Source organism: Rhinoraja longicauda, chromosome 7, assembly GCF_053455715.1.
Source record: "Rhinoraja longicauda isolate Sanriku21f chromosome 7, sRhiLon1.1, whole genome shotgun sequence".
NCBI lineage: Eukaryota > Metazoa > Chordata > Chondrichthyes > Rajiformes > Arhynchobatidae > Rhinoraja > Rhinoraja longicauda.
The window spans coordinates 20,924,666-20,939,689 of NC_135959.1; the positions used below are offsets into that span (position 1 = coordinate 20,924,666).

At 41.0% G+C, this 15,024-nt stretch overlaps 1 protein-coding gene across 1 annotated transcript in view; it reads right to left on the bottom strand.

The window, feature by feature from the left end:
* Nucleotides 1–3,038: 3,038 nt before the first annotated feature.
* kpnb3 (karyopherin (importin) beta 3) overlaps nucleotides 3,039–15,024 on the bottom strand; it is a 52,880-nt gene continuing 40,894 nt past the window's right edge. Inside the window, exons 18-26 of the mRNA XM_078402241.1 lie at nucleotides 14,459–14,555; nucleotides 13,173–13,345; nucleotides 11,434–11,545; nucleotides 11,200–11,255; nucleotides 10,879–11,001; nucleotides 10,571–10,790; nucleotides 9,145–9,373; nucleotides 5,286–5,427; nucleotides 3,039–4,511 (exon numbers count right to left, since the gene is read on the bottom strand). Coding sequence (XP_078258367.1) covers nucleotides 4,425–4,511; nucleotides 5,286–5,427; nucleotides 9,145–9,373; nucleotides 10,571–10,790; nucleotides 10,879–11,001; nucleotides 11,200–11,255; nucleotides 11,434–11,545; nucleotides 13,173–13,345; nucleotides 14,459–14,555 — 1,239 coding nt within the window. The 3' untranslated portion in view covers nucleotides 3,039–4,424. The remainder of the gene's footprint in view (nucleotides 4,512–5,285; nucleotides 5,428–9,144; nucleotides 9,374–10,570; nucleotides 10,791–10,878; nucleotides 11,002–11,199; nucleotides 11,256–11,433; nucleotides 11,546–13,172; nucleotides 13,346–14,458; nucleotides 14,556–15,024) is intronic.

Genomic DNA, 15,024 nt, shown 5'->3' on the forward strand with positions numbered 1-15,024 from the left:
TTAGAAATACGGCGTGGAAATAGGCCTTTCAGCCCACCGTGTCCGCGCTGACCAACAATTGCCCCGCATATTAGTTCTATCCTACACTCCACAATTTACAGAAGCAATTAACCCACAAACCCACACATCTTCAGAACGTAGGAAGAAACTGGAGCACCCGGAGAAAACCCACACGTCACAGAGTACATACAAACTCCATACAGACAGCACACATAGTCAGGATTGATCCCGGGTCTCTGGCGTTGTAAGGCAGTAACTCTACCACTGTGCGGCAAATCATTTGTGAATTGCGTAAAGGAAATTTCTGATATCTGAACCACCATAATGTTGGGATGCCTCTAATTTAACAGCGCATGTCCTCATATGTTTTACCTGGTTGTTGCTTTGGAGCAACAAAAAAAAAAAAGATCCTGGGTATAGCTACTCTGGCCAATTGGTAATTTAACACACAAAAGAAAAACAAAACTGTGTTGGCTTTTATGATTAAATTGAAAAGAAATCCAGAAAACTATCAAGCCAAGTGACTTCACCTCATAAAGTTGGCTGTGCTTTCTGTTATGAGCTAACAGTATTTTTAATATATTTAATAGAACCTCCAACTTCACTTGCAGGTCGATCGGGGTGAAAGAATGTCTGATATGGTTTTATCCAACTTAAATGGAGATTCTTGTCCCAAGTTGTAATTTTCAAAGGATTATGGAGGATAGTAATCCGCATTAAAAGAAAGTGCAGGGAATTTTTAATGCTGGGAACATACAGGTAAAACATGTTTGCCGAGTTTGATGTTATGTGATCTTTTCACATCGGTTCAACATTCAAGTGGCTTGGATCAGAGCCCATTCATAAATTTGGCCCTAGCTCAAGGTTAACATCACAAATTTCCACACCCCATTGCTCCTGCAAAGCTCTTCAAACATATTATTCCCTGGATGTACTAGCTCTGATCAGTATTCTTAATTATTCAGCAATAATTCTGAATAGAAATATCAAGAAAGAGCTTGAATAGGGGGAGGAATGACTTTCTGTCCTAGTTTATACAAGTTCATGGCTGCCATTTAACCCATCATATCCACTTAAAGCTTTGAAATACAAAAACTAATCAGATTACAAGCAGAATGTTAATTAAAAATCATCATTGCTTGCTTTAAGCCCATCTTCAATGGATTTTATCAAATGGACCAAGCTGCCACTCTGAAATATGCCAGGAATTATTTTCATAGGCAAAGGAAAATGTTTATATTCCATTACACTCCACTGGATCATTGCAAATAAATCTTAACATGAATTGTAATAGTAACCCTGTGATGCAGCTAGTCGAGTCCAGTTCTAACCAGACCTCAGGTGCCAGCTGTGTGGAGTTTGCATGTTCTCCCTGTGAACACGTGTTTCCCCTGGGTTCTCCAGTTTCTTCCCACATGCCTGGCATGCAGGTTGGTAGGTTCATTGGCTGTTGTGATTTCCCCCCCCCCCCTATTATGTAAGTGAATGGTTGAAAGTGGGGAGAGTTGATGAGAATGTAGGGAGAATAACAAAAGGATTAATGGAGGATTGGTGCAAATAGGTGGTTGGTGGCCCCCGATTTCAACTTTAAACTCTGGCAATGTTGGTTGCAACAGTATAGCTTTAGTTACATAGAGTATGAGAGCTGGGGAGAGAGCACAAGTGAGAATGGGGTATTAAGTGGCATGCAAGGCATTTTGAGGGGAAGAGGTGTCAAGTGACCAAAGGCCGTGTTTCCATGCTGCATCTCTTTTTGACCAATTTATCCAGTATATTCAGGAGAATAATTTTGGGATTTCTACCAAATTGGAAACCATATCCAATATTTTGAACCACAAAGGTATTCATTTTACTTCGTAGACACGGGTGAATGCACAAAGATGTTCATTACAATCAGGAATACACAATCATGGCTTCAGTGAAGCAAGCTCTTCCAATCAAATACTTAGGGCGGCATGGTGGCGCAAAGGTAGAATTGCTGCCTTACAGCGCCAGAGATCTGGGTTCCATCCTGAGTACGGGTGCTTGTTTGTACGTTCTCCCCGTGACCTGCATGGGGTTTTCTCCGGGATCTTCGGTTTCCTCCCACACTCCAAAGACATACAGGTTTGTAGGTTAATTGGCTTTGTATAATTGTAAATTGTCCCTATTGTGGAAGATTGTGTTAATGTGCAGGGATCGCTGGTCGGCGCAGACTTGGGGGGGCCGATGGGCCTCTTTCCGCCCTGCATCTCTAAAGTAAGCTAAACTAAACTTCAGCAGCAGACCTGAAAAGACAATTATTTCATTTTGTCCAAAGGCAATGACTAGCAAATTGTTCCATGGACCAAGCTGCCACTCTTAAATACTACAGGAATTATTTTCATAGGAAAAGTAAAATGGTTACATTCCATTACACTGCACTGAAGCTTGGAAATTGTTGAGGATTGTTCACAACTGCCATGCTTTAGTAACATGTTGGATCAAAGGGATTCATTGTAAACAATCCCTAATCCTCTCCTCAGAATCATATTTTGTTGGTGGATTCCTGGAGAGTCGGAAAAACAGGTGCCCAGGCCTGGCATTCTGTCCCACTCCACACCATGATACTGGGTGGGGTCTGTGTACATCAATACCGCCTTTAGTTACCAATGAAACATTTCCTAAGATCACATTATATGCCAACCAAAACACACCATTTTCAACCTTAAACTCTGGCAAAGAGTTGATTGTCATAGCATAGTTTTAGTGAGAGTACGAGGGCAGAGCACAAGTAAGAATGGGTATTGAGTGGCATGAAAGATCTTTTGAGGGGGAGATGTAACAAGGGTGACAAGTAGAGGGAAATGGAGAAAGAAGGACAAGTTAAATAAAAAAAGATTCTAGAAACTGACAAATAATTCAATCAAGGATAAAATTGCAGAAAATACAGACTTTCACATTTTCCCCCTCAATATTAACGTCTAAAATACTTACCTGTTTAATAAACATGAAAAGAAAAACTGCTGCACAAGATAGGTTTTACATTGTATTTATTCTGAAATTACAATTACATCGAGAAGAACTGCTTTCTACAGAAGTTAGTAAAATCCAATGTTTAGCAATAAGGGGAAACCGAATGAAAGTACCTGGGAAAACTATAAATATTTCATAATACTGCCAAGGCAACTGTTAGTGGTCTGCCTTTACTCATTACACCATCAGTTAGTTTCAAAGCTTGCTTTGATTTCTTTACTACAATTTAGTTTTGTCTTAAGTTATTTGTCAGGGAAATTAAGTCAGCCACTTTTCGCAAACATCTCATTTATCTAAGTGTCAAAAATTAAAACTTACGTTATATTTAAGCATCAAACATAGCGCCATTATCCGTATTTTAGCAACTGGAGCTCAGAGCCATGCAATTGTCACTCTAAAGTTTGGGTTTTCATCAGAACTTTCTATTGTAAAGAGCACAAATGTCACAGTTTCAGATCGCTATTTCCACACAGAACACCCACCGCGATGGAAGTGGGATCGATATTGCATTAGGGGAATGAAAATCATTTAAAGCATTGGTTCAGATAAATTGCTCACCTTTGTAATGCAAAATCAGCAACCCCGGGCAATTTAATGATAGTACTTTTATTACTGCAATGTGGACTTTGCATAATGAAGCAGGATACCGATGCCAATTTGTCTTTGGAATACCCTGATCTCATTTCTCACACCCAATCCTGGCATCACTTTAGCATTGTAGATGTTAGAAGCCAGAAGAAAACATTATCCTGCAATAGCTGAAGACTAAGCCACCACCCAACTCATCAGTAGATTCGCCTCCTCGCTGACAACTGGGCATCGAATGAAAACCATGTTCAAGTTAATAAAGGCGCACATCACATGGATTCACATTGCATCATTTATTGGACAGATGTACTGCTGGACACGCTGAAGGAATTCACATTTCAGAATTGTTTGCAAGACAGCAAACAAAGAGGGCAGGATTATCAAAAACAATAGCATAGACGAGAGATCTTGCAGGCAGGAAAATAATTGCTTACCTTGGTCGGGGGATGGCTGGGAGGGGGGAGGGAAATCAATCACCACACTATTTAGTACAATACTAGATATATAGAAATATCTTACCAGTTGAATGCACACCAATACCAGAGTAACTTGTTTCAAACTAGTTATGGTTGATATGAGACAGTTTTTGTTTAAACTGACCACAATTGTGCCATGTTCTTGTGATAAAAGTAGAAAAATAACTATCAGTGCTGTAAGGGTGGGATATGAAGATATTCCTTTGTAATTTCCAGCAGTCTTAATACACAATATGCGCTGAATCAGAGCTTCCTGCTACTCATTGCGGTCTGCATAAGTGACCCACACAACAGTTCTCTCACAGAAGAGGGAGAAAAAGGACAAATCATGAATGATTTTTGCATGTTAGGAGTATTTAAGGCCATTCAAGCAGTGTTCAACAGATTCTGTATTGCTGCCTGCTGCGATTCGTTGAGCGATGCCATGCATTCTGTCCACAGAGTCCCCGAGCCCTGGAAGCAAAAGAGGGGTTTTCAGCAAGAGCACCATACTGTCAGGGCAGCTAACATATCATGTAAGGGCTGCTCTCAGAATGTAAACAAACCATATGCTATGTCATTACAGCATGCAATGAAATACAGAAGACAGGAAAAACTAGTTATGAGGATGTTGGTAGTTTCAGTTATGGTACATACTTTCCAAGAAATATCTCAAATGCAGAATGTTACACGCTTCGTACAACATCTCAGTAAGCTGACCCGATGCACACTGGAAAAATTTCACCAACTCTTCCAAAGAACAGGACATACAATTCCATAATATGTCACAGTGACACCCCTTTCAGGTGTTCAAGCTCATGACAGGCAATGAGTAGTCAGTGATGTAATGTAATAAATTCAGCAAGGTCCCCTCTCATCAATGGGCACACAAGCAGATCGCTTATCTGATGAGTATTTTACATTAGTAAGGCCCATTATAGAAAATACTTGCTCATTATTGTACCATGGAATCTTTTGTTCCCTTGAGCAGAGATTTATTTGAACATCTCTTATGAAATAGTGCACCTCTGACCATGTTGCACTCCCTCAGTACCACATTGCTATATCAGCCTGGATTTGTGCTCAAGCCACTTGAATGGGATTTGAATTCACGACATTGTTTACACATAAAAGTAAGATACAATGAAACATCCATATTCGGCAGCCCCCCAGTTAATAATCTCATCCAACTTTCTCATCATCCCCTCCAAAACCTCCCTCTCCCCCGATTTGATCTGACGTACATACCTGTACTTGTCGGATTACATTGGCCAATCTTTTGCTACAGGGATCTTCACTCTTTATTGCTTCATTAGCAAGACCCTCAGCAATGATAGCAAACACTCTAGGAAGGCTGGAATTATTAAGGCCAAGCACAATTGGATTGTTACTGTGGAAGGGAAATAAAAATCAATGACTTTACTTGTGAAATCACTGGATATTTAAACTTGAGTATGTTGAGAATTTTTAGTTCAAAAATTAGAAAAATCAAGCTACAAGATCCTAATAACTTTTCATAAGCACCATCTTCTTCCATTTCTCCCTCTTACACATCCCTCTATTTCCTATGCCTCCTGGACATTCTATCTACCTTTCGCCATCCCTTCATTTCCTCCCTGAAGACTCTCCTTAAATCTTGCGTGACCAAATTATTGTCAGTTGTCCCAAAATCTTCTATTGCTCAGTGCCAAATTTTGTTGAGGGCATTCTATTAAAGGCAGATTTGCTTTTCTGCATACCTTTCACATTACTTTCAGGGCATCCCACAGTTCCTTACGGTCAACTAAATACTTTTTGAGGCGTAGACATAGTGAAATAGGAAAAGCGGTAGCCAATTTACACACAGCAAAAATAATGCGGCTCATTTTCAATGATGCTAGTTGACCAGGACAATTGCTCCTCAAAACAGTACCACCAATGCCTTGTTAGGCTACATTTGGACTATTGCGTGCAATTCAGATTGCCACACTATGGGAGGATGAGCAGGAGGTTGCCCAATTTAGAGCATATTAGTTATACAGAGAGATTGAACAAACATTGATGGTTTTCCCAAGAGTGAAGGACGCCGAGGAGCCATCTGACAAAATATAAAACACGAGGCTCCGATGAAATAAACAGAGTATTTCCCAGAATCGAAATGTCAAATGCAAGGGGGCATAAACTTAGGGTGATGGAGGCAGGTTTAAAGTAATTGTGCGAGGCAAGCTCTTGTATAAAATACTCACAGTATGTGGTGCCCTGCCAGAGTGGGGCGGGGGTGGGGTGGTTGGAGCAGATATGATAGAAAAGTTTAAAAGTCATTTCGATGTTCCAGGCTGGAAATTAAATTATATGGATCATTTGTAGTGTTTAGCTTAATTCGGCATCAGGGACAGCACAGAGAATGTGGGCCAAAGGGTCTGTCAACGTGCTGTACTCTACTATTTTGCCATCTTGGCCCGGCACTCAATAGTGGACTAGAATGACAACGAGGATTTTTGTGGTTTTAATTGTTGTGCAATTTAAAAAGTACAACTTAGGCACAAAAGTACAACCAAATGAGTTCAACAAAGACAGTATAACAATGTACACTGTTGAGCCTTGTGTGTCTTGGGTTTTGTTGGACACCTGCTAATGACATCAAAGTAAGTACACAGATGTTCCAGAACACTTGGTCACCCTGCACTGCAGCACCATCTGTAGGTGTGCATGTGCATATACTTGTATATGTGCATATACAAGTATTGAGGCCACAAACAGCACTGCACGCAGAAAACATGTTATTGGAATCCCTGTCACACACTGTCCCTGCTCTTCCAGGTACCTTGGCTAACCAGGAAGTTGCATTGACTGCTGGCCACTGTCAAATATCTATTACAAACATGCCAGTCAGCATATTTGCTAATTGGTACCAGTAATGGAGACCACAAAACGACTGGAATGTGATAAAAACCCACTAATGTGCTTGAGAGAAAAAAATCTGCTTCCCTATTCTTTAATGAGACTCCAGTCCCAACAACATAAGATGTCACAGTGCCGTAAAGATTTGCAAGTATGTTGCCAATACTTGAGCTTGAGTTGCTGAAAAAAGTTGGACAAGCTAGGACTTTAATCCTTGGAGTGTAGAACACTGAGGGGCAATCTTAGAATTGTATAATATCACAAGGGGCAGAGGTAGGATGAATGCAGTCTTTATCTCAGGATAGGAGAATCGAGATCTAGAGGGCATAAGTTTTAAGGTGAGAGGACTAAGGTTCAAATAAGAACCTGAGGGGCAATTTTTTCACACATATATAGAACGAGCTGGTACTACATGGGATGAACTGCCAGAGGAACTGTAAGGTGGGGCAAGGGTTTCACAGATGCTGTCCAAACTGCCGAGCCTTTCCAGGCTCTACTTTTGTTGCAAGCAAAACCAAGGGTAAAGTGTAGCAATTCTTTCAGCACATGGACTGCAGCGGCTCAAGTGGCGATTCACGACCACCAACTTCTCAAGTATAATCAGGAATGGGCCCTTCGGGCGGCAGTGTGGTGCAACTGGTAGATCTGCTGCCTCACAGTACCAGAGACCCAAGGTTCAATTCTAACCTCAGGTGCTGTCCACATCTTCTCTGTGACCGCGTGGGTTTCCTCCCACATCCCACAAGACCAGCATGTTTGCAGACTAATTAGCCTCTAAATTTCCCCTAGAGGGTAGAGAATGGAAAAGAAAGTGGGATAACATAGAACTAAACATAAACGGGTGATTGATGGTCCACATGGACTCAGTGGGCTGAAGGGCCTGTTTCCATGCTCCATCTCTAAACTTAAACTCAAACTAAACTAGCGCAAGGTCAGAAGTGATAGAAGCAGAATTACGCCATTCGGCCCATTCAGTCTACCCTGCCATGCAATCATGGCTGATGTATAACTCCCACCGAACCCCATTCTCCTGCCTTCTACCCATAACCCGACACCCGTATAGAACATATCTTGTGAATGAATTAGCAGAAGCTTGGACCCACAAGTGGTGGGTAAGGATACGCAGTGGGAACATTTCACACATTACTGACTGGAAGTTTCCTCCCAGATCTGCATCAATTCCATTGTCATGATTGTAATGTGGAATGTGGCTTTGAACTACATGCAGCAAACTTAGAAGAACCAGGCATGTAAAAATGACCTGATAAGGTGATGACTTGGGCACTATTACTGACAAGGCACCAGCTTTCCTTCCAAATAACCAAATAATCCCACAGGATATGACATCCACAGGAGCACAAGAGGCTTGTGTTTAATTGCTGATCAAAAGATAACTGTTCCCCCAGTGTAATATTCACTTGGCAATGCATGAGAGCACCGGCTGAGATTTTGGCCCTCAAGTCTTGAATGCAAAGACAAGAGCGACATTCACGAGGCGCAGTTAGTCCCTGTCCCCTTGCTCCTGGAGTGGCACCTTGGCACGTACCTCAAGAGACCTAGGTTCCATCCCAACCTCTGGTGCTGCCTGTGTGTTCTTCCTGACTGGCAGCATGGGTTTTCCCAGGCAAATTTAGTTTAGTTTAGAGATACAGCGTGGAAACAGGCCCTTCGGCCCCCCGAGTCCACACCGACCAGCGATCCCCGCACATTAACACCATCCTACACACACTAGGGACAATTTTACACCTTTACCAAGCCAATTTACCTACAAACCTGTATGTGTGGGAGGAAACAGAAGATCTCGGTGAAAACCCACGCAGTCATGGGGAGAACGTACAAACTCCATACAGACAGCACCCGTAATTGGGATCGAACCTGGGTCTCCGGTGCTGCAAAACTGGAAGGCAGCAACTGTACCGATGTGTCACCGTGCTGCCCTAAACTTACTTTCAGGTTTTCTTCCTTATACCAAAAATGCACTGGGTTTTAAGTTAACTGGTCACTAAATTTCACCATGTGTAGGTGGGTGGCAGGGGATTCAGTGATGGGGATGCAAGAGGGGAAATGGGAGAGCCTGATGCTCAGCGCAGACGGTTGAAGGACCTGTTTCCATGCTATACCACCCTGATTATTTTCCGCAGTATCCTTCCCCCCCAATAGCATTTAACCTCTTCAGATTACTTCACCAGTTTGCGAGTGAGAATTACCATTGTGACAAAGAACTTGCCTTTCAATAAGATCACACAAATAATTGAACGCGTGGACTGCTTCTTCTTTGTCTTCGTGCAGTGGAAGCCACGTGAGCCAGTGAGGTAAAATCTCACTGACATTTACACATTCTGGTCTACACTTCATGACTTTCCCTACAGCAGATATACAGTTTTCTGTTGCATTAATATTTTCTTTGGTTTTGGACCCTTCCATCTGGATAACTCCAACCAGGAGTGGGATTGCCTCTGTTAGGGGGGAAAAGAAATTAACATTAATTATCCTGACAGTCAGCTTCCTCCAAAACCTACAAGATGTAGACAGATGATTTAATTTAATCTTAAATCTTTGATGCACACAAACACATTGCCTCCACCACAGCCTAGCAACAACCTTGGGATAGGAATTTGTCACACACTCAACCCACACGTCAAGATTGGTTGCAGTGTTTAAAGATTTATGCAATAAAAACTAAGGACTTTTCAGTTACAATGTCAGCTAAGTTTTGTTGAAATCTGTTTTTATACAGTGCCATTTAAAAAAAAAGATATGCATCCTTTCCTGTATACTAAAGAAATATTTAAGTATTTTTGAAAATCAAACATTGGAAAAGGTTACAGAGAAGCATCAATAATAAATGCATTTAAGTTTGTAAAGATTTCTGAAACAAGGTGGTCAATGGCTTTCTATGGTCGGAATCTATCTTTTGTCAGACAGTCATCACACTGTTATAGAATCAGCTCAATCCACTGCTCATTTAGAACACCCATAAATTAAGCTTTGAAGCAGGCTACTACAGTTCAGCTATCAAGTTTATAAACCCTCCTCAAAGGCACAAGTGAAAATGTGATAGAAAGTACTTGTAACAAACAGATGTGGATTAACTACTCCTGGTATGTTCATAAACTAAGACTCCAACTGATATATCAATGCCAAGTCACTGCACCTTCATGCAATTATGACATCATGTCATTATATGCTGACAAAATAGTGCAAAGCTTAAAACAACTTTTGCATTGTCAGGCCTCTGCCTTAACCCCACTCAATCTCTGCAATGGGGCGATGAGAACTGCAGATGCTGGAAGCTTAAGCAAAAAGCGAGCTGCAGGAGGAACTCAGCGGGTCAGGCAGCAGTTGTGGAGAGAGATGGACAGACGTTTCAGGATGAGAGGGGTGTCAGGGGTTATGGGGCGAAGGCAGGAGAATGGGGTCGAGATGGAAAGATAGATCAGCCATGATTGAATGGCAGAGTAGACTTGTGCTAAATGGCCTAATTCTACTCCCAGAACTTATGAGACCCTTCGTGTGGACAGAAGGGTCTTGACCGAAACATCGACTGTCCATTTTCCTTCACAAATTTTGCCTGACATGGCGAGTTCTTCCAGCAGCTTATTTTATTTTCTAGTCTATTTGTTCAGACAAATAAAACCCAATCCATTACCTACCAGTGCAGAAAGACCTGTAATTCTCTCCACCAAACTGAGCCATAACTCCGATCCCATAGGCCGCTGCTTGTCGGACCTCAGGACTGTTGTCGCAGACGTATTGCAACATGGGCCGAAGGAAATACTCTGCATACTTAAAGGATGTAGGGCTGCAATGCTCAATTACATCATCAAAGATGCACAGGCCCCACTGCTTATCTGCCCATGGCCTCTGTGGACACTGCAGAAATAAAAAATATTCATCAGCAAAACAGAAACATTAGGAAAAATTGAGCCAGTCTTGAATCTTTCTTTTGTTTTACACTTACAATTAGATTAACTATGAGAGGGAGGATCTGTTCAAACCACGGCAGCACCTTCTCTCTATAACAGCTGAACATTGAGTGCAAGACGTCCGAAATTTTAGTCAAGATGTAAACATCACTATCATCCTGTAACCAAACAAATAATTGCATAACACACTCAAATTTTAATTAGTCAAAATTCATTTAGAATTTACTGCTGCTAGTTAGACAAATACAAAAGACCTTCAGTAATCTTTTCCACAAGTAAATTAACTTGTTACACTAATAATTACTGCAGATAAGTTTAAGATAATTTAATAAACTATAATAACTAAATTGATTTACTTCATCTTGTAAATTTTCTTCCACTTGTTCATCATAGTCTTCATCTTGTCGCTTTGCTGAGGTTAAAAGATAAACATCACCCAATTAAATTCAACATAAATCTACAACTAAAAGTCTGCATATGAACAGAAAAATGAGATGGCAAGTTAGAGGTTACAACGATAGAAACATTGCAAGGTAGGGTTTCCTCAAGAGATCGCCTTGAAGTTTACTAAAGATGCAACACATTTATACCTTGTCTCAATTCTTGATTTTTGAAGTGTTCCTCTAATTTCCCTTTCATAATATTGCCCAGTTCCTCAAGATGTTCTTTGTTTAAGCAGCCTTCACCCATCAACACGATGCACTAAAGAGCAGAGGAAAAAAATGCAAGGACATCAATAAGGTCACAGTACTGAAATCAGATTTGAAATGGAGAGCATAAGATATTAACACGCAAGAAAGGCAGGAAGGGTGATCCTACATTGAATATTGCAATGATAGTGCATTTTGATCATACCATCAACAGATCATTGGAAATATCTCAATTTCAGTTAAATTCACTTCAGTATTTAACTAAGTAGGTTAAGTAATGTTCTTTTTTCTGTATCTAAAGCAGCCTGATGTCAAAGTCCAGTCATCACTTTTGCTGCACTGCCTTCCATTCCAGTCTGTGGCTTATGCATTTCATTGTATTGCTCCGTGCAGATGCATTTACAACAGTGCATTTGCCATTTAAATACATCAGCATCCTTTTATCATGGCGAGGGATTATTTGGATTAAGCAAAGCCAGTTTAAAAAGCATTAAGCTTTTCATTGGAGTGATCAAACTGACGAGTGGATTCACGACCTGAAAGCTTTCTAAATGCAGAATGGACATTTGTTTACACATACCAAAGAATGGCAAATTCAGCACCAAAGCTTGTTAATTTAGGAAAATATCTGGTCTCTTGGAGAAGGAAATTTACCTGATCTCTGCTCGTCTTCAAAAGCAGACAAGCAAGAAATTGCTAAAGAAGAAATTCCACCCTGTTTAAGGATAGGGATTAAGTTTTGCACCAAATGTCATGCGGTGTAGTCTGTTCTACATTTTGCTTACTTCAGAATGAAGTATCTTATGATTCAAAAAATCCTGAAGGTTTGATCTAAAACCATACAGACAATATTGTAGATCATGTTATAGCAGGATTCAAAAAGATCTGAATTTCCATAGTGCCTTTCATGTCCCTTTCAGCACACCCAAGGAGTTTCACAGTGAAGCAAGTAATGAAGAAATGTGGTCACTGGTGTAAAATATGAAACATAACCATTATTTTGCATATGGTAAGTTCCCTCGGGCAAAATAGCAAACACTTTAAAATCTGTATTTTTTGCATTTTCATCGAGGACTAAGTATTGCTCGGATAAATCCCCTGGTTTTCAAAATAGGACCTTGGGTTTTTGTTTGTCACGTTCCCAGAGAGTCAACAGGGCCTCATTTCCAAGTCTCATTTGGAAGATATCACCTTCTATCATGTGGATGTCTCTCAATAGTGCAATGAACTGCAGATGTTTGTGTTCTCATATCGGGAGTCAAACGTGAACCTACTAGAATCAAATGGGGTTCAATTCGCTCAGTTCTGGAGGTTTAATCCTAAAATCCAGTGCTGTGTATGTTCAATTTACATGTTGTCCGTGATGTTAATTGGCCACTGTAAATTGTTCCTGTGAATGTTAGAATCAGGGTTAGATGGCGAGAATGTGCAGGAGCATATAAGAGCATGATTTGAGCAAGTGAGTGGCTGATGGTAAGTGCAGACTGGAGGACCCATGGAATTGTTACCATGCTGTATGAAACAACAATTGTAAATGACACAGAACCTATTTAGTCACAAGTTAGCAATACCAGCAAATTCTATGGGATAGGAAGCACCTAGCAGCAACCAAATATTCTTTGCACCATAAAAAAAAAACATGAATGACAATGTTTTCCGTATTTGGCATAAAAGATTACCTTTGCAAAAGAATGCATAATTTCAGAAAGAACATCAGAATCTGGCTCCGTACCAATTCCTTTGATGAGAGAATCACACATAAAATGCCACATTTGTGTCACGTACTCGGGTCCTTGGACCCGGGCACATTCCAGCAGCAGAGGCATCGATTCAGCAGCAGCAACACGAACACGTTTCTCTGTTAAGGAGGACTGAAGAGTATTTTGAAAGAACATTCACAGAGTAATTACAGCATGAAAGGAGATCACAAGTGCCTGAGTTTACACCAGACATAATTCCTGTTCTATCCCATAACCACACCATCCCCCCCCACCCCTATTTCTTTTCAGATATAAAACGTAGAATAGTACAGCACAAAAACAGGCCCTTCAGCCCACAATGTCAGTGGGGAACAAGATGCCAAGTTCAACTCCTGAGCCTGCATATAACCCATATCCCTCTATCCCATACATATTCATATGCTTATTCAAAAGGCTCTTAAATGCACTATTATACCTTCCTCCACAATCACCCTGGCAGTGCATTCCAGGCACCCACCACCCTCAGGGTAAAAAAAAAATTGCTCCACACATCTCCTTTATACCATTCCCCTCTCATCTTAAAGCTGTGCCCCCTAGTATTTAATATTTACCCAGTTCCCTTTTGAAAGCTGCAATTGAATCTTATTCCACTACTCTGCCTGGCAGTCTAGAGCCAACAGTCTTGGTGAACTTTTATGCCTCCTTTCACTTTGGCTCTTGCCATCTACCTTCCCTTCATGCCCCTGTTTTTCCAATTCCTTTCAGGAATGGGAAGTTTCCCTTTATCGCTCACTTAAACACTTGGTTTTTAAATACCCCTCTGATCACTTGCAAGAACAACCCCACCTTTTCTAATCATCCACGTAATGAATGTGCCTCATCCCTGGAACAATGTCAATCCCTGCTTTATCCTCTCCATAGCTTTCATGTCTTCCCTATAGTGCAGCGCCCAGAACCAGCCTCTGATATATATAAACCTGCTTTAAAGACCCTCAACAGGGCTTTTTTATACCTAATGGTACAAGAATAAAGCCACTGGAGCTCATGCATTACAAAAGAAAAGCTGGTGACTCATCCTAATACTTTATGGTCTTGTAGGTTACTTCTCCACAGCTGCTCACCCTCGTACTTTCAGATGGAGTCGGAAGACCTCATTCCCTCTTCAGAGATTCAGAACCCAACTACCTCTGGGTGCAGAAGCTTTTCCTCACTTTCTTTCCCATGCTGTGGAATAGTTTTCAAAAAGTACGTACAAGAAAGGATATCATCGTGAAAGTAAAATTTAAGGAGCGGCACCATCAGTTTCACCACTTGTTCAGTGTACTCAGCAAACCCTTCCTTCAACTCCTTTGCATAGCAGACCTAGGGATACACATTACAATTTGCCAATGATTAATCTTTGGAAGAACAATCACTGTACAACAGGATCTGTACTGACTATTTTAAAGACAATTTTTGTAATGGTACATGGCTGGTCATTGTGGGATTGGCAAACCCATCTACAGCAAAAATGACCTCATGAGTAGGATTGCTGAAAGATACAATGGTACCCAACCATTTGACAGAAACACTCAACATAGTACAGGTGCAGATAGGTTGACTATTCATCTTCCATTAAAATTCTAAAAGACATCATACGACATGAAACAATAGAACTTTATTTATCCCAGGAGGGAAATTGGTCTGCCAACAGTCATAAAACACAAGACACATGAAACATAAAATTAAAGTGATGAATGGAAAGTCCAGGATTGGGGATGTGCAAAGATTGGGGAGGGGGTTGGGGTGGGGAAGGCGAGTCACTCTTCTCCACGACAGAAGGGGGAGGATT